The 25,084-nt window shown below is 43.6% G+C and overlaps 1 protein-coding gene across 7 annotated transcripts in view; it reads right to left on the bottom strand.

The window, feature by feature from the left end:
* The window catches only part of atp10d (ATPase phospholipid transporting 10D), a 118,296-nt gene that overhangs the window by 65,322 nt on the left and 27,890 nt on the right, over window positions 1-25,084 (bottom strand). For 6 of the 7 annotated variants that reach the window (XR_009791571.1, XM_061795712.1, XM_061795710.1 and 3 more), the window contains 4 exons: window positions 24,103-24,209; window positions 3,387-3,518; window positions 2,303-2,415; window positions 1,881-2,133 (listed from right to left, as the gene is read on the bottom strand). Coding sequence is in view for 6 of the 7 variants with exons in the window: in XM_061795712.1 (XP_061651696.1) it covers window positions 1,881-2,133; window positions 2,303-2,415; window positions 3,387-3,518; window positions 24,103-24,209 (605 nt within the window). In the remaining variant the exon portion in view is untranslated. The remainder of the gene's footprint in view (window positions 1-1,880; window positions 2,134-2,302; window positions 2,416-3,386; window positions 3,519-24,102; window positions 24,210-25,084) is intronic. The other variant, XM_061795715.1, reaches the window with a different exon arrangement.

Genomic DNA, 25,084 nt, shown 5'->3' on the forward strand with positions numbered 1-25,084 from the left:
GTCCCAATGGCCGTAGGAAAAATAGTTGGCACCGCAGCTGGTTCCAGCCTTTGCCACTGTATCCAATGCTTTCTGATAAGTCTTTCTCAAAACACGGCAGTTCGAAGTGATCAGCACAGTTTGGAATGCTTGCTAGGCACCCATAGCTGACCACGTTTCTTCCCCTGTTGATTGACTTTCCCTATCCACTGGTCACATATTCCTTTTTCACTTGGAAAGCCCCAAAAAAACTATTGCTATTGCCTGAACCATTTGCACAACTAAATGCCACACAATAAACCATCGTGACATTGTTAAATCATATGACAAATACAAGGACGGCAAAAACAGCATGGAACAATAGCACACAACGCCGAATGAACAGGATGTTTAGCTTGTGTGACATCACAGCGCCGGAAAGAGACGAAGACCAGAAGGCGCTGGATGCAAAAAGCAGAAGGGGCATTCTGCATCACATTTATCGATTTAACTGCTGTATATCTGCTACATAATCACTTTGAAATGGCAGCGGTGGTTTGTAAAGGGGTTCTCGAGTTATCAAGAAATTGTTTTCATCTTTGTCCTCTGACCTTGAAAAGGACACTTTGACACACCACACCCAGCCGATAGGTCAGTACTATCAATATCTGCAAACAGAAAGCTAGCATAGTAGGAATTAAGACGATTTGTGCTGGCTTTTTCTCTTAACCTTGTAACCATGGGTATACCGTTGTAAGGTCTATTTCATTTTATGCTGTTTTTTTTGTTTTGTTTTCAAAGCTTGTAACTATTCCATATTAATGTTTTATTTACGTAGGTATATATTTCCTTCATTCCACTTTGTTCAAAAACTTGACATGATAGAGAAAAACTGAGACCAGTTTTGGATTCCGCACCCAAAAATTTGTTAAATACAGCTGTCGGACCTAACTCAATAAAAATTGTGTTTCCCAGTGTTATTCGTACACTCACTGTTTTATCATGCTGTACCCTCTTGCCATTAACTTCTTAAACAGTCAACTTACAATTTCATTGCAACATCTGCCAATTTTGCAAATCTCTGTGGGGACACTTCTACATTATTCGTACACTCACTGTTTTTAGTGAGTATTAGTATACTGTTGTTGATTACGACCATTTGCGCAATTATCACTGTACCAGATCATTGGACTATTAGTCACTTTAAACTGCTCTAAATTGCTTGAGGACTGCATCATTTGCAAAATTGCAATTTTATCAGTGTCACTACACTCTCCACATTGGTGTTTTTTATGACCTAAATGTATATTTTGTCATAGTGGCTGTTTGTTGTCATACTAGAGTGGCTCCAACTACCGGAGATAAATTCCTTGTGTGTCTTGTAACATAATTGGCCATTAAAGCTGATTCTAATTCTGATACATTCAAATCTTGTGAGCAGTTTGAAAATTGCATTCTCTATCTTTCAGGGAAATTATCACAACTTGCTTGCATCTAAAACAAAAATAATCTTTGAGACGGTTACTGAGGGATACTGTGTGTTCATAAATGATCTACTTTACTGTTCGTTATCCAACAGTGGTGGTGTCGGCTATTTTGGTTGTGATAGAGATATTGATTGTACAGAAACACTGTAGTGCCAAATTTTACCTTGCCAGTATGATATTTTTTTCATTACATGACCTTGCATGCATGCCTGACTGTGTGTGGTCTGCTTGCATTGTGCAACAAAAATATACAGCAGAGTAAGTATGGAATTTTTCCTTGACGGACTCCAACAAGAACATTAAAAAAAGAAAAGAGTAAAAACTTAACAATACAGTATATCATGAGATTAAAAACAGAGCAGCGATTTTGCACCTTAGATTGCTTGTGCAATTACCATTTTGGTATTGTATTGGAAATTTATCAGCAGCATTTACCATTTTCCTCATGAGGATATTCAATCCCATAAATACTGCAACGGCGAAACACCATGTTGTTCTCTGTTAGAGTTCCTGTCTTATCAGAGAACAAGTATTGGATCTGACCCAGGTTCTCAGTGATGTTGAGCGCACGGCACTGGATCCTGCAGTCCACATGCTCATTGTAGAGGTCGAGATCATTTTGGATGAAGTAGATCTGACCCAGCTTCACAATCTCAATGGACACATAAAGAGAGATTGGAATCAGCACCTGTGAATGTCATTACTTTGTTTAGTGTCATGATACACATACCAGAGGAAAAAGGTGGAAAAAATGCCTGGATATGGTCTACAATGTGCCTGATAATTTTGATTAAGCACTTAAGTGGGTACGGTGGGGGGAGAAAAAGAAAAAAGAAAAAGCCATTTGACCAACTTACTTGCAGCACAATTATCATGGTCAAAAAGATGTAAAAGCCAGCCAGGGCAGGAGCCATCTCGCCATCAACCAAAAAGACTGCATTTTTGAACTGCTTCAGCCAGAGTCCATGGCCTAAGAAAGCATTACACCCACAGCAAGTCATCTTAGAGAGGGAAATCCCTGGCATCTCATTATATACAGTGGAACCTGGATAGAACTGACTAATAGGGGCGAGGGGACGTCTGAGATAGCCTACTGTCCGTTATATTGAAGCACCTTTTGAGGCCATATGCACACACCCATATTACTATACAGTACAAAATTGTTTTGTAGGTTTTTTTCGTGGCCTAAAATGCCCAGTACGGTACAAAATTATTGTGTATATATAAAAAAAAGCTTGAAAATGTTTGAAAGTTTCACATTTCATCCAAACTTATCACACCAGTGCTTGGTCATGGTGACATTGTTGACGTACAGTACTCATCATTAGCCACGAGGAATTAGTGTGCTCCCCTGTTCCAAATCTGTTGCCAAAGGCAAACAGCTTGACAAAAGAAAAACAAGAACAAAAAAAACTGTTGCTGTACCAAAAATTGGATGTTCCAGATTCCAAAGACTTGTGTTTTGTATTCCTCAGAGTGATGCCACTCTCTCTGCGCTGTGTTCTACACACAATAGACAATAGATAGAACCATCATCAATGCCCCACATTCAACATGACTGCCATGTTGGCACGGGAGGCACGTCTTTTGGAATTGGAGCTAGTCGTTATTGTATATCGGTGACCCGAAAATACGTCAGTCCCATTCTCTGCCTGTATTGCACCACAGCGGCAGTAAAAACAGCTGACAACTCTGTAACTGACAGAATTTTTCAACTGCATTTTAAGTGACAAATGGAAACTATTTTTGGACACATTGTTCAGTCCCGACGGTCCAATTTATCTGATATCCGTTATATCGTGGTCAGTTTTAATGAGGTCCCACTGTAATTGTTTTCTATGAAGACACTGGCTTTCGGCAATGGTGGTCAAATACCACTGATCTGTCAACATTGTACATAAAAGCAGTCTTGTTTTTGTGAGTGTCACTGTGAGTACACACCAATAGCAGTAGTGAGACACATGATGATCAGCAAGAGAACACACCACAGGATATCAATGTTTAGGTGCTTTTCCAGATGGCTGCGTTTATATCTCGGCCCGCTGTTGTTCATCATGGCTTTGGTCTCATGTCCTGTGTCACACAAAAGCAAAGCATAAAGTATTCGGTTTTAAAGAGAAATGTCAAAACTTTACCAAACGTACAGTATAATCAAAACCTGCCTCTGTTGTCACATACAGGTGAAAGGTTTACACACAACTCCAGATAAGCTAGTTCTGAAAATTATTGTGTCCACTCATTCCTGCAGTGGAGGGAAAATTAGGGAATTAGCCCTGAAGTGCATACATCCCTGACATCAGCTCTCCAATACCAGCCACAGCTCAGTTTGGAGCCCCAAATTGGAACTGAAACAACTCAAGCCCTTTTAGTCGACAAAAAGTCATTTAAATGCTTGAATATAGCAAACTTGAATAAACAAAGAATCCCTTATGACGAGAAAAATATTTGGACCTCGTTTTCCCTCGTATGGACATGGCCTTCCCAAGGGCTCAGCACCTGTGGGAGGGGCCAAAGAGATCAGGTGCAATGTGAGCTGGGCGGCGGCAAAAGTTGAGGACCTTGGCAGTTTGATCCTCAGCTACAGAAGCCAGCTCCAGGGACGTGGAATGTCACCTCTCTGGCAAGGAAAGAGCTTGAGCTGGGGTGCGAGGTCGAGAAATTCCGACTGGATATAGTCGGGTTCGCCTCGACACACAATTTGGGTACCGGTACCAGTCGTCTCGAGAGGGGTTGTGACTCTCTTCCTCTCTGGAGTTGCCCATGGTGAGAGGTGCCAAGCAAGTGGGGGCATACTGTTTGCTCCATCTCATGGTGCCTGCATGTTTGGGTTCACTCCAGTGGACGAGAGGGTAACCGCCCTCCGCCTTTGGGTGGGGGGACGGGTCCTGACTGTTGTTTGTGCCTATGCACCAAATAGCAGTTCAGAATACTCTCACCCTTTTTGGAGTCCTTAGAGGAGGTGCTGGAGACCGCACCTGCTGGGGACTCCCTCGTTCTTCTGGGGGATTTCAATGCCCACGTGGGTAATGACAGCAAGACCTGAAAGGGCATGATTGGGAGGAACGGCACCCCCGATCAGAACCCCAGCTGTGTTCTGTTATTGGACTTCTGTGCTTGTCATGGACTGTCCATAACAAACACCATGTTCAGACATAAGGATGTCCACATGTACACTTGGCACCAGGACACTCTAGGCTACAGTTCTATAATCGACTTTGTGGTCATGTCATCGGACTTGCGTCTGCATGTCTTGGACACTTGGGTGAAGAGAGGGGCGAAGCTGTCCACTGAACAACACCTGGTGGTAAGTCGGCTCCGAAAGGTGGGGGAAGTTGCCAGTCCGATCTGTACATTGAGACTTTATTGGGAACATCTGGCAGAGTCTCCTGTCAAAAGGAGTTTCAACCCCTCCCATCTCCGGCAGAACTTTGAGCATGTCCCGGGAGTGGCGGGGGACACTGAGCCCGAGTGGACCATGTCCCGTGCCTCTATTGTTGAGGCGGCGACTGGAGCTGTGGCCATAAGGTGGTCGGTGTCAGTTGTGGCAGCAATCCCCAAACCCATTGGTGGACACCAGCGGTCAAGGAAGGAGTCCTATCGGGCTTTTTAGGCTTATGGGACTGCAGCAGCTGATGGGTATGACCGGCTAGCCAAGTGGAACGCAGCTTTGGTGATCACTGAGGCAAAAACTCAGGCGAGGGAGGAGTTCGGTGAGGAAATGAAGAACGACTTCCGGCCAGCTTGCAGGAATTTCTGGTCTCAGGAGGGGGAAGCAGTGCACCATCAATACTGTGTTTTGTGGGGATGGGGAGCTGTTCACCTCAACTGGGAACGCTGTGTGGCCGAATACTTTGAAGACCTCCGCAATACTACACACGCCTTCCTATGAGGAAGCAGAGTCTGGAGACTCTGAGGTATGCTCTCCTATCTTCGGGGTTGAATCAGAATCAGAATAATCTTTATTTGCCAAGTATGTCCAAAAAACACACAATGAATTTGTCTCCGGTAGTTGGAGCTGCTCTAGTACGACAACAGACAGTCAACTGACAGAGAACACTTTTGAGCCATAAAGACATTGACAAAAAAAAAACAGTCACTGAGCAATAAAGGGTTGCTAGTTATCTGGTAATGCCGGTACATTTAAAAAAAAATTTTTTTTTGACAATTGTACAAAACGATTCAGAGTCCTCGAGCACTTAGAGCAGTTCGAAAGACTAATATTTCAATAGTCCGGTGCAATGACCATTGTGCAAAGGGCGCCGTGACTTCAAGCGAGTAGTGCGATAATCTGGGACAATGTTGATTGTGCAAATGGAGCAGATGCTACTCTGGCAGGAGTGTCCAGTATTGGTCAACAACAGATATGCAAATAGTGGAGCGTGGCGAGACGCAAGTAATGTACAATTGGCCCGACAGAAATGTGAGTCAAAAAATTGGCAGCATGTTGTAATGGAATTGTAGGTTAGGTGTTTAAGAAGTTGATTGCAAGAGGGAAGAAGCTGTTGGAATGTCTGCTAGTTCTAGTTAGCATTGATCGGTAGCGCCTACCTGAGGGATGGAGCTGGAAGAGCCGGTGACCGGGATGTGGATAGTCCGAGAGGATTTTACACGCTCTTGTCTTAGTTCTAGCAGCTCTTGTCTTAGTTCTAGCAGCGTGCAAGTCCTCAAGGGTGGGTAATCCTTTCAGCAGTTTTGATTGTCCGTTGCAGTCGGAGTTTGTCCTTTTTTGTAGCAGCACCAAACCAGACTGTGATGGAAGAACAAAGAACTGATTCGATGACCGATCTGTAGAACTGCCTCAGCAGCTCCTGTGGCAGGTCGTGCTTTCTCAGAAGCCGCAGGAAGTACATCCTCTGCTGGGCCTTTTTGAGGACGGAGTTGATGTTGGTCGCCCACTTCAGGTCCTGAGAGACTGAAATTCCCAGGAACTTGAAAGTCTCAATGGTTGACACAAGGCAGCTGGACAACGTGAGGGGCAGCTGTGGCGAAGGATGCCTCCTGACGTCCACGATCATCTCTACAGTCTTGAGCGTGTTAAGCTCCAGGTTGTGTTGGCCGCACCACAGCTCCAGCCGCTCCACTTCCTGTCGATATGCAAACTCCTCACCATCCTTGATGAGGCCGATGACAGTGGTGTCATCTGCAAACTTCAGGAGTTTGACAGCCGGGTGCGCTGAGGTGCAGTCGTTCGTGTAGAGAGAGAAGAGCAGCGGAGAGACGACACAACCTTGAGGCGCCCCAGTGCTGATGCTGCGTGTGGATGAGGTGGGCTCCCCCAGCCACACCTGCTGTGTCCTGCCTGTCAGGAAGCTGTGAATCCACTGGCAGATGGCAGGTGAGACGCTGAGCTGGAGAAGCTTGGATGAAAGGAGTTCAGGGATGATGGTGTTGAACGCTGAGCTGAAGTCCACGAACAAGATCCTCGCGTAGGTCCCTGCACTGTCGAGGTGTTCTAGGATGAAGTGCAGTCCCATGTTGACTGCATCATCCGCAGACCTGTTCGCTCGGTAGGCAAACTGCAGGGGTTCCAGCAGGGGACCTGTGACGCTCTTGAGGTGGTCCAGCGTGAGATGTTGAAATGACTTCATGAATATAGATGTCAAGGCGACAGGCCTGTAGTCATTCAGACCCGAGATTGTAGGTTTCTTGGGGACTGGAATGATGGTGGAGCGTTTGAAACAGGATGGTACTTGGCACAGTTCCAGAGATCAATTGAATATTTGTGAGAAGAGTGGGGCGAGCTGGTCCGCGCAGACTTTGAGGCAGGATGGCGACACATGGTCTGGGCCTGCCGCTTTGTTAATCTTTTGTTGTTTGAAGATGCGTCTCACATCCTGTTCGTGGATGGTTGACGCAGAAGTTGGTGGTGTGATTGTGGTCGGTGGTGCGGCTGGGTGGGTGTGGGGTGTGAAAGTGTCCTTTTTAAATCTCCAGTAGAAGGTATTCAAGTCATTGGCTAGTGTGCTATTGTTCTCAGCTTGGGGGGATTGTCGCTTGTCATTGGTCAGCGATTGGAATGCATGCCAGACTGATTTAGAGTCGTTAGCACTAAACTGTATTTCCAAATTTCCTGCATAGTTCCTCTTTGCAATGTTAATTTCTTTAGTCAGCAGGTTTCTAGCGAGATTATACACGGCCCGGTCCCCGCTCTGATATGCATCCTCCTTAGCTTGGCGAAGGTGCTTAAGTTTGGCACTGAACCATGGCTTGTTGTTATTGAATGTGCAAAATGACTTTGTTGGTCCACACACATCTTCACAGAAACTGATATAGGATATGACAGTCTCCGTATATTCATCCAGGCTGCCAGCTGAATTTTCAAAAATAGTCTGTGCAGTCTAAACAGCTTTGAAGTTCAATCTTTGCTTCATTGGTCCACTTTTTCACTGTTTTCACTGTAGGCTTCGCGCATTTCAGTTCTTGCCTGTACGTCGGTATTAAGTGAATTAAGCAGTGATCAGACGAGCCCAGGGCTGCACGAGGTATAGCACGGTATGCGTTTACTAGCCTAGTATAGCAGTGGTCTAAAGTGTTATTTTCCCTGGTAGGACAGTCGATGTGCTGCTTGTATTTAGGGAGTTTGTGGTTGAGCTTTGTTAAAGTCCCCTAGAATAATGAGGGGTGAGTCCGAGTGTTTTTTTTTTTTCATTTTCGTTGACTTGTTCGGCGAGCTTTAGCAGTGCGGCGTTCGTGTTAGCTTGAGGCGGAATATCAGCGCCAACGAGAATGAATTATGTGAACTCATACGGCGAGTAGAATGACTTACAGTTCAAAAACAGTGACTCCAAATGCAGGCTGCAGTGTGTGCTGAGCTCCGTGACGTCCGTACACCATTTTTCGTTGATATAGAAGCATATCCCGCCGCCTTTTGTTTTCCCCGATAAGCCCGTGATGCGGTCTGCTTGGTGAAGATGAAAACCCGGAAGCATGACGGCGCCATCGGGTACAGCCTCACAAAGCCAAGTCTCCGTAAAGCACATGGCGGCGGAACGTCCGAAGTCTTTACTGGTCTTTATCAGAAGATGAAGCTCGTCCATTTTGTTGGGTAGGGAGCGTACATTTGCGAGGTGGATCGACGGGAACGCCAATCTGTATCCTCTCTTGCGGAGTTTCACCTGGATGTTTCCCTCCGCCTCCATGCGCCGAAGACCGCGGACGCCGTTCCGGTGAGTAACTCTGAGTGGATTTGCGAAAGTTGGTGAAAGAAAGTCCGGAGTAGCCTCCTTGATGGTTAGCAAGTCTCCCCTTGTGTAAGTGAGTCGTGTAATGTTTCCAAAGACGAACGAAAAACACAAAAACAATACTAGAGAGCGCCTAACCGAGGCGACCACACTGGTAGGCGCATTCTTGGATAACACCAGATCACCGAGGTGGTTAAAAAGCTTCTAGGCGCTCCCAAGGCGTTGAGGGGGTTTGGTTTGGTGGTATTACGTCTCTGCTGTTTGCAGATGATGTGGTTCTGATGGCTTCATCAAGCTGTGATGTTCAACTCTCGCTGGAGCAGTTCGCAGCTGAGTGTGAAGCAGCTGGGATGAAAATCAGCACCTCCAAATCTGAGATTATGGTCGCAAAAGGGTAGAGTGCCCGCTACGGGTCGAGGAGGAGATCCTGCCCCAAGTGGAGGAGTTTAAGTATCTCGAGGTCTTGTTTATGAAAGAGGGAAGAATGGAGCGGAAGATCAACAGGCGGTGCAGCGTCTGCGGTGATGCAGACTCTGTATCGATCTGTCGTGGTAAAGAAGGATCTCAATTTACCGATCGATCTACATTCCTACCCTCACCTATGGTCACGAGCTGATACAGATCGCGGATACAAGTGAAATGATTTTCCTTCGCAGGGTGTCGGGGCTCTCCCTTAGAGATAGGGTGAAAAAGCTCAGTAATCCGGGAGGGGCTCAGACTTGACTCCTCTGCATTGAGAGGAGCCAGAGGATTAGGATGCCTCCTGGACCCCTCCCTGGTGAGGTGTCCCGGGCACATCCCACCGGGAGGAGGCCCCAGGGACAACCCAGGACACGCTGGAGAGACGATGTCTTTCGGCTGGCCTGGGACCGCCTCGGGATTCCCCAGGAAGAGCTGGACGAAGTGGCTGGGGAGAACAAAGTCTGACCTTCCCTGCTTAAGCTGCTGTACCCGCAAGCCGACCTCAGATAAGTCGTAGAAAATGGATGGATGGAGCCTTACGAAAGATGTCATCTTAAAAAATGCAACTTGAAAAAAATACTAAATAGCACTAAACTATCAATATTTTTTTTAAATGGAATTCTGTTATCTATGTTCACTGTTGGATTTATCTTACCCAACATTATAAAAAATAGACACAAAACTTCTACAATTTATTTAACATTCACGTATTTATCAATTTTAATTGAAAATCTTTATTTTTGAAATAATAAGCATATATAATTTTAAATTTGAGACTGTGTAAGTACCAGGATGCAGATGTTTGGATACAATGAGTCCGAGCCGTGGAACAATGTGTCCCTGCATTTAGCTTAGCATCACAGAGTACAGATACAGTCATCCTCCGCTGTATGACGGTTGTTGCTTCGCGGTCCCGCTATATCGCAGATTTTTATTTTTTAAATTTGTACAATATTTTTGTGTTATCCATTGCCCTCTCTCTCAATAGCAATTTTTTTAGGACGATATATTTTCCCAAAAACTATCACGACAAACGATAGTATTGTTGATGTTTTTTTCATTATGCCACTGATATCATGATATTTTAGAGCATAACCCTAATTTAAGTACATCCTTTTAAAGAACAGTTAACTTTTGATTCTAAAGAACAGTGAGCATTGTAATCTAGAACAATAAATATCTTAAAAATATGAATAAATCAAACTCAGGCTCTGTTAGCTAAAATTGCACTGAAACAAATATTAAACATTTGGAACAGAGGTACTGAGTCATTAACCCATTCAAGAGGATCAAGAAATGTCTTAAAGCCTAACTTTTAATGTAAAAACAAAAAAACAAAAAACTGTGTATTTACTTGAAAGCATTTGAGCTTTTTCACTGTTTTTAAATGTGATGCCATACATAAATTTGAACATCACAGTTATTTTTTAGTCTTTATTTTTATGTATCGTATGAATGTTGTCATGTTATCCATCCATCCATTTTCCTCACTCGGGTCGCGGGCGTGCTGGAGCCTATCCCAGCTGTCATCGGGCAGGAGGCGGGGTACACCCTGAACTGGTTGCCAGCCAATCGCAGGGCACATACAAACAAACAACCATTTGCACTCACATGCACACCTACGGGCAATTTAGAGTCTCCAATTCATGCATGTTTTTGGGATGTGGGAGGAAACCAGAGTGCCTGGAGAAACCCCACGCAGGCACGGGGAGAACATGCAAACTCCACACAGGCGGGGCCGGGGATTGAACCCGGGTCCTCAGAACTGTGAGGTTGACGCTCTAACCAGTCGTCCACCGTACCGCCTGTTGTCATGTTATGTGCTGTATAATTTCTGCTGCCTCTTGACTTTTCAAAAAGAGATTGTAACCCTCAGTAAGCTTTTACCTGGTTATAAAATGTAAAATAAGCCCCACCCTTGAGCTACGGGACTGTGACACGAGACCTTTACCTGTTAGTCAAATGATGCTGAAAATTAGTTTGCTGAAGTCACCTGCTGCCTGAATATTGATAATGTGTGTCATTGTGGTTATGGTTTATAAACAGTGCACTTTCCAGAGTGTGTGTGTGTGTATTATGTAGGGAACACGCACACAGAACTCCCGAGCGCTGACGTTTTAACGATGTCGCTCCGGTCGAGTGAGTTTTTTCGCTCCAGCCCTGAGCTCGATAGTTCGTTAGCTCACAGGCTAGCAAATATAATAAACAGTTAATTTTCCCTTAAGTGTCCCAGTAGTGTGCATCTCCAGAGCAACCGCCGTTCTGCCATCGGCATCCTGCATCGTGAGCGGCACGGCGGGTGTTATCACAACAATGAAAATTAATCCCAAAAAAACCTCCTATGTCCATTGTATTTATGGAACGATAACTCGCCCTTCTCTGCCTCTGATTGGGTAGCACCAAGGCAGGATTCATACATATGATTCCCTGTCTGTGGAAGGTCTTCACCAACACAAACACACATATGTAGGGCATGTCGTAAACCACGAGCCTACAGACGCAGACTGAATATGCTTCATGCGTCCCTGCTAATTTTTGTGCATCTCACACACGGGACGCACATCAAACAAGATGCCTTGGTAAGTGTTTCCCAACCTTTATTGAGCCAAGGCACATATTTTTCATGAGAAAAAGGTCAAGGTAGACCGCTGTCACAAAAAGTACACATACTGATTTGGTCTCAATTTACTCTCTCAGAATACAGGGTCTGTCTGGTGTCAAACACATATTTATCACGGTCGTCGTAGATATAGTTTCCCTCAGAGGGTCATTATGACTGTGAAACCATATACAGTCATGCACAACTATAAAAAGACACATTATACTTTTTTTCCTGACTGTCTGACATGAAATCCGACTAATCCTTTCCTGTTTTGGGTCAATTAGGATGACTAAAATTATTTCTATTTGCTTAATGCCATAATAGTAAGAGACGTTTTTCTGCCGAGAGGCCTGATATCAGATCATTACAATTTCTCAAGCTTATCTACGTCACTAGCAAAGATCTCCGCCAACTTCTCCGCTCCGCAGCCAGCGCTGTCAACATAAGAAAACACGTGTGCTCTCACAAGTGGGTCTTCTACACAGAGGCAAGCAATCAGAGGAAAGGGCGCGGTCTTTGCCAAATAAGGACAAAGGTGATACAGTTTCTGTCTTTCTCTGTCTTTAATCTCTCTCTCTCTCACTACCCCCGCCTCCACCCGTCTCTGTCTGGTCTGTGCGCAGTCAGTTCTTCTTTTCTCCCTTCGGCTTGTCCCGTTAGGGGTCGCCATAGCGTACCATCCAGTTCCATGTGAGCCCATCGCCTGCATCCTCCTCTCTAACACCAACTGCCCTCATGTCTTCCCTCATGACATCCATCAACCTTTTCTTTGGTTTTCCTTTTAACACTCTTGGCTGGCAGCTCCATCCTCATCCTTCTACCAATATACTCACTCTCTGTCCTCTGGATGTATCCAAACCATCGAAGTCTGCTCTCTTTAACTTTGTCTCCAAAACATCTAACCTTGGCTGTCTCTCTGATGAGCTCATGTCTAATTTTATCCAACCTGGTCACTCCGAGACCAAACCTTAACATCTTCATTTCCGCCACCTCCAGCTCTGCTTCCTGTTGTCTTTTCAGTGCCACTGTCTCCGTACATCATGGCTGGCCTCACAACTGTCTTATAAACTTTGCCCTTAATCCTAGCAGAGACTCTTCTGTCACATAACACACCTGACACCTTCCTCCACCCGTTCCAACCTGCTTGGACCTGTTTCTTCACTTCCTTACCACACTCACCATTGCTCTGGACTGTTGACCCCAAGTAATTAAAGTCCTCCACCCTTGGTATCTCTTCTCCCTGTAGCCTCTCATTCATGCACATATATTCTGTCTTACTTCAGCTAATATTCATTCCTCTTCTTTCCAGTGCCTGCCTCCAGCTTTCTAACTGTTCCTCCACCTGCTCCCTGCTTTCACTGCAGATCACAATGTCATCTGGAAACATCATGGTCCACGGGGATTCCAGTATAACCTCATCTATCAGCCTATCCATCACCACTGCATATAGGAAGGGGCTCAGGGCTGATCCCTGATGCAGTCCCACCTCCACCTTAAACTCCTCTGTCACACCTACAGCACTCCTCAGCACTGTTCTGCTGTCCTCATACATTTCCTGTATTATTCTAACATACTTCTCCGCCACTCCAGACCTCCGCATGCAGTACCACAATTCCTTTCTGGGTACTCTGTCATAGGCTTTCTCTAGCTCCACAAAGACATAATGTAGCTCCTTCTGACCTTCTCTGTACTTTTCCATCAACATCCTCAAGGCAAATAATGCATATGTGGTTCTCTTTCTAGGCTTGAAACCATACTTTTGTCCTGAGTCTAGCCTCCACTACTCTTTCCCATAACTTAATTGTGTGGCTCATGAACTTTATTCCTCAATAGTTCCCACAGCTCTGCACATCACCCTTGTTCTTACAAATAGGCACCAGCACATTTTTCCTCCATTCCTCAGGCATCTTCTCACCCGCTAGAATTCTGTTGAACAAGCTGGTCAAAAACTCCACAGCCACCTCTACTAGATGCTTCCATACCTCCACAGGAATGGCATCAGGACCAACTGCCTTTCTGTTTTTCATCTTCTTTAACGCCTTTCTAACTTCCCCCTTCGAATCACTGCCACTTCCTGGCCCACCACACTTGCCTCTTGTACTCTCCCTTCCCTCTCATTTTCCTCATTCATCAACTCCTCGAAGTTTTCTTTCCATCTAGCTAGCACACTGCTGGTCAACATATTTTCATCTCTATCCTTAATCACCCAACCTACTGCACATCCTTCCCATCTCTATCCCTCTTTCTGGCCAGCCTGTATAGATCCTTTTCTCCTTCTTTATTGTCCAACCTGGAATACATGTCATCATATGCCTCTTGTTTGGCCTTTGCAAACTCTACCTTTGCTCGACGTCACATCTCAATGTATGCCTTTCTCCTCGCTTCGGTCTTCTCAGCATCCCAATTCTTCTTAGCTAACCACTTTTCATGTATGATTTCCTGTACTGTGAGGTTCCACCACCAAGTCTCCTTCTCTTCTTTCCTGCCAGAAGATACACCAAGTACTCTCCTGCCTGTCTCTCTGATCACCTTGGCTGTAGTGGTCCAGTCTTCTGGAACCTCCTCCTGTCCACCGAGAGCCTGTCACACCTCCTCCTGTCCACCGAGAGCTGCACAACACTATTCCGTTCTCAGTTTCCACCACATTGTTCTCTGCTCTGCCTTTGTCCTCTTAATCTTCCTCCCCACCACCAGAGTCATTTTACACACCACCATTCTATGCTGTCTAGCCACACTCTCCCCTACCACTACCTTACAGTCCGTAACCTCCTTCAGATTACATTGTCTGCACAAGATGTAATCCACCTGCGTGCTTGTACCGCTGCTCTTGTAGATCACCCTTGTAGATCCTGCCTCTTCTGGAAAAAGTGTTCACTACAACCATTTCCATTCTTTTTGCAAAGTCTACCACCATCTGTCCCTTCAAGTTCCTTTCCTGGATGCCGTACTTACTGTCAAATATATTCTAGAAGTTATCATTTATTTGCTTAGCTTGCATTAGTATTATGGACGATTTTAGATGTCTCGCCTTCGAAAAGATGACTCAGCATCATCCATGGAAGGGCGCTTGGACCAAGGACGTGATCGGATGTGGTCGGGTCGTGACAGGTGTTGATCCAATATTATGTGTTGTGTCTTATTGCTTAGAATACTATGTCTGGGAAAAAACCCTCTTATTATCAAATATTATGTGTCGTGTCTTATTGTTTAGAATACTATGTCTGGAAAAAACCCTCTTATTATCAAATATTATGTGTTGTGTCTTATTGTTTAGAATACTATGTCTGGGAAAAACCCTCTTATTATCAAATATTTTGTGTTGTGTCTTATTGCTTAGAACATTATGATTTGTAAATCCCTCCTATTTCAAATAAATGCAGGAGCGAGGGGGGGGGATTGTTTAGAGCGTGTTGAGAGGCTGTGATCTGAACAATCTCCCATACGCCCTCCTCATGAGAAAAAGAAACCAGCGTCTTCATTCCTTTTGTGTCTATTTTTTATAATGTTGGGTAAGATAAATCCAACATTAAATTGGTCCTTCGAGCCGGATGTCAACACACCCGAGGATTCCAGTTGTGGAGCCGACTTCCAGTTAAGAGACCGTGGCCACGGCAAGTAAGACCCTTTACGGGACTGGTCTTCGTTCTCCTCAACTGGGATCTGAAGGTTGACGACAATCCACAGGATTGAAGACGACTGGTGAGTTAAATTTAAAAAATTTTTTTAGGAAAAAGGACGCCGGAGTCCACAAATTCCGCGAGGACGGCGGAGTCCTGTACGTACTTAAATTCCGTGTTTAATAAACCTTGTGTAATACTAGTCACTGGCAAGTAATGGACGGCGGAGTCCGACATATTCCGCGAGGATGCCGGAGTCCTGTAAGTACTTAAATTCCGTGTTTAATGAATAAAGAAACTAGGAAAGTTTCGTGGCGTCGTAGTTAAATTCCGTATAGGATGGCGGAGTCCTCTAATGAGCTGTTGACAGACGTAGTTAAATTCCGTATGGGACGGCGGAGTCCTCTGACTAGCCAGTGTGAATGAAAACTGTTTGAATGAGAGTGTAAATGGGAAATGGGAAACCACTAGGTTTTTCATTCCATACCAAAACAGTGGGAAAGTAAACGGTGGACTTTTGTGGATGCAAAGGCAAGAATTCTCCACTCGAAAGAGTTGAAGTGAGAATTACCACAGAAAGTAAATTTGAATCACCGTCCTACTGAAAAAAAAAAAAAAAAAAAAAACAGTGTTCTAGACTACCCTAGGTAGTATTACACTGAACCAAATTCTTTCAAATGGGGAAAGGAAGTAGTAAAATAAAAAACAGGAATACACTGCAGTGTAAAGGTTGGAGGTTCATTAAATTAAATTTAAAAGAAAAAAAGAAACAGGATCCTGATAAAATTTTATATTTAGAGACAGGGATAACCAAACACGGCTTTAATGGTTGGTTAAATACACAAAAAATAGCCGCGTTGCAGGAATCAAATTATATAAAAAATAAAAGACAAGCCACCGTTAAACGTGGGAAAGGCCCTGTTGTCTGCAGCCTTGGAGCTTATCACAAAAATAGAAGATAAAAAAGAATGTGATGAGCTGCAGTAATACAGAGCATGCGTACCAAACCCACGCACATTGTTAAATTCATTAAGACCAGACGCTACTGTGTTTACAGTAGTGGACATTAATGCATTAATGCATTAATGCATTCTTTTCAGTACCAATAGAAAATAACAGTCAATTTTGGTTTGCATTCACATTTGAGAAAAAAAAAATATATATATATACATTTACTAGATTACCGCAAGGTTACTGTGAAAGTCCAACTATTTATTCACAAGTTAATTCACAACACGCATGTCTTCTGGCATCTACAGATGAAGACACATGCAAAGATTCATTGACCTTACTGCATCATCTAACAGAAGAGGGACATAAAGTTAACAAAAATAAATTGCAATGATGTAAAAGACAAGTTAAATATCTAGGCCATAATTTAAGTATAGGAGGAAAGACTATATTAGAAGACAGGAGAGCTATAGTCTTAAAAAATCCTAAACCACAGACGAAGAAACATATACGAAGAGCATGGATTCCAAACTATGCAGAAATTGTTGCACCATTGTCAAAATTAATATATGAAAACAACCTTAAAATTACATCACCTGTTTAATGGAGTACAGAGGCAGAAAAGGCCTTCTGTGACATTAAACAACATTTGGTGTCCAGTGCTGCGCTAGGCCTTCCAAATTTAATGATAAAACATTCATTCAAATGGTAGATTGTAAAAGCTATTGCATGACCTCCGTACTTACACAACAATACGGTGATAAGCTAAGACCAATAGCTTATTTTTCAACTAGAGAGCAGTTCACCCTAAAGGTCCCACATACAGTGTCTGCTCTCCTATTGCAAATCACCTGCAAGACATTTATCTTGCATTGCCATCTTGCTATCACAACCACATTTGACTGTTGAGCGATGCACAACCTTAAATCCAGCCACACTAATACCCTTACTTGATGAAGGCACGCAGCACGATTGACAGGAATTGGCTGAACAAGCTGCTGAATTAGTAGCATTAATCGAGGCATGCAAACTAATGATAAATAAAGATGGTACAATCTATACTGATAGCCAATATGAGTATTCCACAACAAGAACGCAATTATTGGGAAAAACAAAGTGCAAAACTACAAAATGAAATTTACATTAGCACAGGAAAAAAAAAAAAAAAAAAACCTATTCAAATGGGCTGCTATATTGAGACATGCTGTGTCACGTCTCAACCGGAGGGATGGTGGCACAGATAGATTGACACTTTACAGCCCTAAAAAATAGCAGAAAGAAACACGTGGGTTCATTTAACACACTGTAAGAGTCATTTCAGCTGAGTACTCAAATAGGGAAGGTGAGCAAAAGTCTGATAACGGAGCGGGAGCAGATGTGTAGATTCTGAAAACGCTTGCTGGTCAGTGAAGAAAAAAGACACCAACCCTTTTAGTGAGAACTCAGCAGAAAGGCACACCCACGTTGGTTATGAGATTCGATAAGTTGTTACGTAGCAACTTTGGCTACTATGGGGTTGGTTTTGTTTATGTGGTACATGGGACGTCCCATCCTAAATGATAAAACCAATTATTGAGATAGAAAATCACCTACCAACTGGACCAATATGACGAACCCAATAATAAAAAAATTTTGAATCATTAACTCGTATCAAAAGGAGTACAGCTGATGACCAGAACTGTGGGCATGGCCTCCAAACGCGGCAAAACGGTTTAATATTTTGTGCCCCCAAAATCAAGCTGCTTTAATCATAATTCCATATGCGGCTCTCACCAATGATGCTCAAGAGAATGGGCAGAATTGGGGATTTAGATATGACTGGTATGCAACTATAGGTTTTGAATGGAAACACCTTATTGGTGAAACAGGTTATGATTGGTCCAGTTGGTCAAAAAGAACAGCAAAAGAACAAAGAAAGAAGTTTATCCATCCATCCATTTTCTGAGCCGCTTCTCCTCACTAGGGTCGCGGGCGTGCTGGAGCCTATCCCAGCTGTCATCGGGCAGGAGGCGGGGTACAGCCTGACGGCCCATAGTTTAATATTGAAATACAAATCAAGTCACCCAATGTGTTTGATAGTGAGCTTGTGGGCCTATTCTGGTGGAAAAGATCCCCACTTCCAAGTAGTATTGTGTTATAGGAACCGTGTTAAACCAAAAATGCCATTGAAAACTTCAAAGAAAGGTAGACAAATTTTAATGGTTAACAACATAACTACTGATGATTGGTTCCTTGTTGTCACAGGAGTTTCAGGACAAAATAACAATTGGTTACTATTGATGGAACAAGCAGCAAATGTAGCGAGAAAAGATTGTGTTGTTTGCATGGGTCCCAGGCCTTTGTTGCGCATAGTTCCGGCATAATTATCACAAGATTGTATTATTCCATTTGCACACTGATTGAGGAGCATCTGCAACATTTGCACAACCATTGTCCCAGATTATCGCACTACTCGTCACTTTAAACCGCATACACTCCTTGAAGTCTCAGCGCCCTTTGCACAATGATCTTTGCACCGGACTATTGCGATATTAGTCATTAAAACTGCTGCTAGAGGACTGCATCTTTTTGCACAATTATTTTTTGTCAATGTCTTTATGTCTCCAAAGTGTTCTGTAAATTGACTGTCTGTTGTACTAGAGCGGCTCCAACTACCGGAGACAAATTCCTTGTGTGTTTTGGACATACTTGACAAAAAAGAGATTTATCCTGGCAGAGGCAAAATTATCCAACATAAAACATACATGGTGTTCCTCGTGGGGTTCCTAATCAATACAAATTAGCTGACCAAGTTGCAGGAGGATTTGAATACTTCATATGCTGTTGGTGTACGATTAATAAAAATGTTGATGGGATAAACTATATCCACTTCAATGTACAGAGATTAGGAAATTGGACTCAGAGTGGGTTGGAAGCTGTGCACGAGCAGCTCAAGGACGTTCCAAAGACCGCATAGCTGTCGACATGCTCCTCGCAAGAGAGGGAGGTGTTTGCGGTATGTTTGGAGAACAAACAATACTGCTTCAGATGGCAGCTTGACCAGAGCCATTGATGGTCTACGGACCCTCAATCAACACTCCTTGTGAAACAGCTGAATGGACGTTTTTGGTAAATATAAAACCCTAATTTCACCAATATTGATATCAATTGCTGTTTTTGCAGCCATTCTGACATTGTGTGGATGTTGTTGTATCCCATGCATTCGGGCATTAATCAGTAAATTAATCACCACAGCCATAACCCACATGGAACCGTATGGAGCAGATTTATCCTTTATTGGAGGTTGATAATAATGACGATGATGATGATGATGTTGTTTTACCTGATTTGTTTCCTGATCCAGGTGATTACGATGTTTAAACTACAACATTCATGTATGACAAGTTTACTCTGAGTGTAAATGTATTTGTTTCATAAAAATGATTCTACAATTAAAAATCGAAATGAAGTGACTGTAAGATGATATGAGAATTTGTGCAAATACATGATAAACAGGAGGGAAATGTCAAATATATTCTAGAAGTTATCATTTATTTGCTTAGCTTGCATTAGTATTATGGACGATTTTAGATGTCTCGCCTTCGAAAAGATGACTCAGCATCATCCATGGAAGGGCGCTTGGACCAAGGACGTGATCGGATGTGGTCGGGTCGTGACAGGTGTTGATCCAATATTATGTGTTGTGTCTTATTGCTTAGAATACTATGTCTGGGAAAAAACCCTCTTATTATCAAATATTATGTGTCGTGTCTTATTGTTTAGAATACTATGTCTGGGAAAAACCCTCTTATTATCAAATATTTTGTGTTGTGTCTTATTGCTTAGAACATTATGATTTGTAAATCCCTCCTATTTCAAATAAATGCAGGAGCGAGGGGGGGGATTGTTTAGAGCGTGTTGAGAGGCTGTGATCTGAACAATCTCCCATACGCCCTCCTCATGAGAAAAAGAAACCAGCGTCTTCATTCCTTTTGTGTCTATTTTTTATAATGTTGGGTAAGATAAATCCAACACTTACCCATCACTTATTCATCACCCCTGTTTCCTTCACCAACATGTCCATTAGAATCTGGACCAATCACGACTCTCTCTCTGTCTGGTATGCTCAGAACTACTTCATCTAGCTCCTTCCAGAATTTCTCTTTCACCTATAGGTCACATCCTACCTGTGGGGCATAGCAGCTAATCACATTATACATCCATCCATCCATCCATCCATTTTCTTTATAGCTTATCCTCACAAGGGTCGCGGGAGTGCTGGAGCCAATAACACCATCAATTTCAAGTTTCAGCCTCATCACTCGATGTGATACTCTTTTCACCTCCAAGATATTCTTAGCTAACTCTTCCTTTAAAATAACCCCTACTCCATTTCTCTTCCCATGTACACCATGTTAAAATAATTTAAACCCTTCCCCTAAACTTCTAGCCTTACTGCCTTTCCACCTGGTCTCCTGGACACACACTATACCTACATTCCTCCTCCTCATCATGTTAACCGAGATGTTCCTGTCATAGTCCTGTAGTGACTATGACCCAGTTGCCAGAACCTTCCCCCACAATGTGATGGGCTGCATTCTTCCAGGCTTCCCTGCTGTGAGACTGCTACTAGAAGACGCCTACTGCACCCTAAAGTAATTAGTAGGTCCCCTCAAAATCTACAGTTTACAGTCATCAATAAGTCCTTTTCTTTTTTTGAACTGCCAAAAGGGACAGATTGACGAATACAGCAATTAACTATTTGCTTAATATTCAAACGTGCACGCAAGGCGCCACCCACTGGCGTTTGAGAGTACTGCAACCCGTGAACTTCCAGTCAAAGTTATTTCTAACTGAAAATAAAATGCCCGTTTTGATATTTCACGAACTCTGCAGAAACATTCCAAATGTATGCCTTGATGTCTGTGTCAGTGTGCCAACTTTACAGCTGCGGCTGCGAGACTTTGAGAATTGTTTGTCTTGGTTTGAAGCCAAGCAGTATGAAATGTGATTGAACCATAAGCAGTTGATTTGCCAAGACTAAAGTTTAAACAGTCATTCTATATGCTTCATCTATGAGGAAAGAGTACAAAACTGGGAGTATTTTATATTAATATATGATTTTAAACACAATTTATGGGTTAAAATTGTAGACTAGATTCAAGCTGATGGGTGTGGTCTTCTCCAGGTTTCTCTGTCCCTCTTGAACATGCCCCCTGGGTATTTAACCTGCGGCTCCAATTACCGGAGACAAATTCCTTGTGTGTTTTTTGGACATACTTGGCAAATAAAGATGATTCTGATTCTGATTGCGCTATTGAACTACAGCCCGGTGCACCGCTACCTAGCAGCCATCTTTTTAACATCTCTCGTCCAGAGCGGGAGGTCATGGAGTCCTACATCAGCAAGTCATTGGTCACAGGTATTATCCGGCCCTCCTCTTCACCGGTGGGGGCAGGCTTCTTTTTTGTGGACCAAAAAGACAAGATCCTCCGTCCATGTGTGGACTATCGTGGCCTTAATAACCATTAAGAATAAGTACCCCTTGCCCCTGATTGACTCTGCCTTTCCGCCCTTCCCGGGGAAACAGTTTTCACCAAGTTGGATCTGTGCCAGGCCTACCACCTTGTCCGCATTCGGGAGGGAGACGAGTGGAAGACAGCATTTAACACCCATTGGCCTGACCAATGCCCCTGCTGTCTTCCAGGCACTAGTCAATGGCGTACTGTGTGACATGATCAGAAAATGTGTTTTTGTGTACCTGGATGACATCCTGGTTTTCTCCCGTTCCGTCGCAGATCACGAACGACATGTTCGACAAGTACTTCAGAGACTCCTTGAGAACAAGCTCTTTGTTAAAGCAGAAAAGTGTTACTTCCATGTTCCAAAGACCACCTTTTTGGGTTACGTCATTGCTGAGGGGCAGCTTCAAATGGACCCAGCCAAGGTAGCTGCAGTCACTGAGTGGCTGACGCCATCCACAAGAAAGGAGCTGGAGCGATTCCTTGGCTTCGACAACTTCTACCAACGTTTCATTCGGAACTACAATCGGGTGGCAGCACCCCTCAATGCGCTCACATCAACCCTAACGTTCTCCCAATGATCTGAAAAGGCCGACATGGCCTTCTGTGAGCTAAAGAAACTTTTTCCCTCAGCTCCTATCCTCGTTCATCTGGATCCACAGAGGCAGTTCATAGTTGAGGTTGATGCATCAGAGGCGGGGGTTGGTGCGGTGCTGTCTCAGCGATTCTTATTTTACCGTGACAAGGACATTATAACGCAACTATGACGGTACATACAGTGTGCTTTTTGCTCAGTGTAGTCACTGTGTGACATATGGCCAATCGGATTACCTGTAAGAGGCAAAACCTTGAGTCAAGTAGGTGAATAAGAGCGGAATAAGAGCAAAATGCAAATTTTGACCCGCAAACTGCGATCAGAGACCGCTTAATTCGAGCCTTGCACACATACGTAGGTAAGCAATGTTTGCAATGGTTTTTGCGTCCCTGTTCATTTTTGTGCGTCTCGGACGCACATCAAACGATACCCCTGAAATTGATCCATTCATCCATTTTCTGTACGGCTTATCCTCACTTGGGTTGCGGGCATGCTGGAGCTTATCCCAGCTATCTTCGGGCGAGAGGCGGGGTACACCCTGAACTGGTCACCACCCAATCGCAGGGCCTGGCGTACGTCAAGTAGACCCTAAATTAATTAGCAGGTCCCCTTGAAATCTTGGTTTACAGTAATCAAAGAGTCCCTTTCTTCGTTTTAACTGACAGCAGCCAAAAGGTTGGGGATCCTCTATCTGAGAAGATCAAGCTGGGACAGATCGACAACGGAATGCAAATACGGCAATTAACTATTTGCTTAATATTCAAACATGCATGCAAGGTGCCACCCACTGGTGTTTGAGAGTACTGCAACCCGTGGACTTCCATTCAGGGTTGTTTTTAACTGAAGATAAAATGTCCGTTTTGCTATTTCACGAACTCTGCAGAAATATTCCAAATGTATGCCTTGATGTCTGTGTCAGTGTGTCAACTTTACAGGTGCAGTTGCGAGACTTTGAGAACTGTTTGTCCAGCAACACGGTCCTATCTTCCCTTTTCGTTACCATTAGTGTGATTTTCTTCCTGGAGTTAGACTCTGTGTGTGTCCCTATAGATCCCTTGTAGATGTCATTAAATATTCTATAAAATATATATAGTATTCTATATTCAAAAAATTTAGCAACCTTTAGATTATGAGACGTGGCACGGTGACCGACTGGTTAGAGCGTCAGCCTCACAGTTCTGAGGACCCGGGTTCAATCCCCGGCCCCGCCTGTGTGGAGTTTGCATGTTCTCCCCGTGCCTGCGTGGGTTTTCTCCGGGCACTCCGGTTTCCTCCCACATCCCAAAAACATGCATTAATTGGAGACTCTAAATTGCCCGTAGGCATGACTGTGAGTGCGAATGGTTGTTTGTTTCTATGTGCCCTGCGATTGGCTGGCAACCAGTTCAGGGTGTACCCCGCCTCCTGCCCGATGACAGCTGGGATAGGCTCCAGCACGCCCGCGACCCGAGTGAGGAGAAGCGGCTCAGAAAATGGATGGATGGATGGATAGATTATGAGACTGATGAAAGGTTTGTCGTGACTTTTTCCTCAATTTTATATGACAAAAAAAAAAGTGACGCGGTGCCCTCTACGAGACAAAATAGCTTGATTTATAACGTTAAGCGTCAAATCACGCTAAACCGGAAGCAACGCAGGCGTCGCTGCTTCGACAAATGTATTTCTTAAATAAATTACGTTTTATCCAAACGCCAATATACACTACTAGTCAAGGTTTTTTTAGTATTGAAAACCAGCTGTGGTCTTACCAGCATAGACCACGATGCCAACCACAGTCTCCGTATTACGAATGGTGCAACTTCTCAGCAGGAGGTTGTTATTGTCAAGTCCAGCACGAGCCCCACTAGAGTGCACCCTGAGATACACAAACACATCAGTTTCATGCAAACAAATTAAGTACAAACCCAATTCCAATGAAGTTGTGATGTATAATATACAAATAAAAACAGAATACGATTTGCAAATAGTTTTCAACCTATATTCAATTGAATACACTACACTGACATTTAATGTTGAAACTGATGAACATTATTGTTTTTTGCAAATATTCTCTCATTTTGAATTTGATGGCTGTAACATGTTCCAAAAAAGCTGGGACAGGAGCAACAAAAGACTGGGAAAGTTGAGGAATGCTCAAAAAACACATTTGGAACATTCCAAAGGTGACAGATTAATTAGAAACGGGTGAGAGTCATGATTGGGTATAAAAGGAGCATCCCCGAAAGTCTCAGATGTTTACAAGACAGGATGTTCACCACTTTTCGAACAACTGCGTGAGCAAATAGTCTAACAGTTTAAGAACGTTTCTCAATGCACAATTGCAAGGAATTTAGGGATTACATCATCTACAGTCCAGCATATCGTCAAAAGATTCCGAGAATCTGGAGAAATATCTGCACGTAAGTGGCAAGGCCGAAAACCAACACTGAATGCCCGTGACCTTCGATCTCTCGGGCGGCGTTTCATTAAAGCTGCCATATTTTACCAATACAATTTTTTTCTAGTATTTGGGAAATAATATTGGCTCTGTGGTACCTCAGTAAACGTGAAATATAAATTAAAATCGTCCAAGCATTCCTGAGTTCCAGACGTTTTTCCTCGGAGAGGCCTGAAATCAGGTGATTCGAATTTCTCGAGCTTATCTAACAAAGATCTCCGCCTACATCTCTGCTCCCGAACCAGCGCTGTCAACTTAACAAACAAGTGTGCGCTCACAAGTGGGTCTACTTC

Source organism: Phyllopteryx taeniolatus, chromosome 13 (genome assembly GCF_024500385.1).
Source record: "Phyllopteryx taeniolatus isolate TA_2022b chromosome 13, UOR_Ptae_1.2, whole genome shotgun sequence".
Taxonomy (NCBI): domain Eukaryota; kingdom Metazoa; phylum Chordata; class Actinopteri; order Syngnathiformes; family Syngnathidae; genus Phyllopteryx; species Phyllopteryx taeniolatus.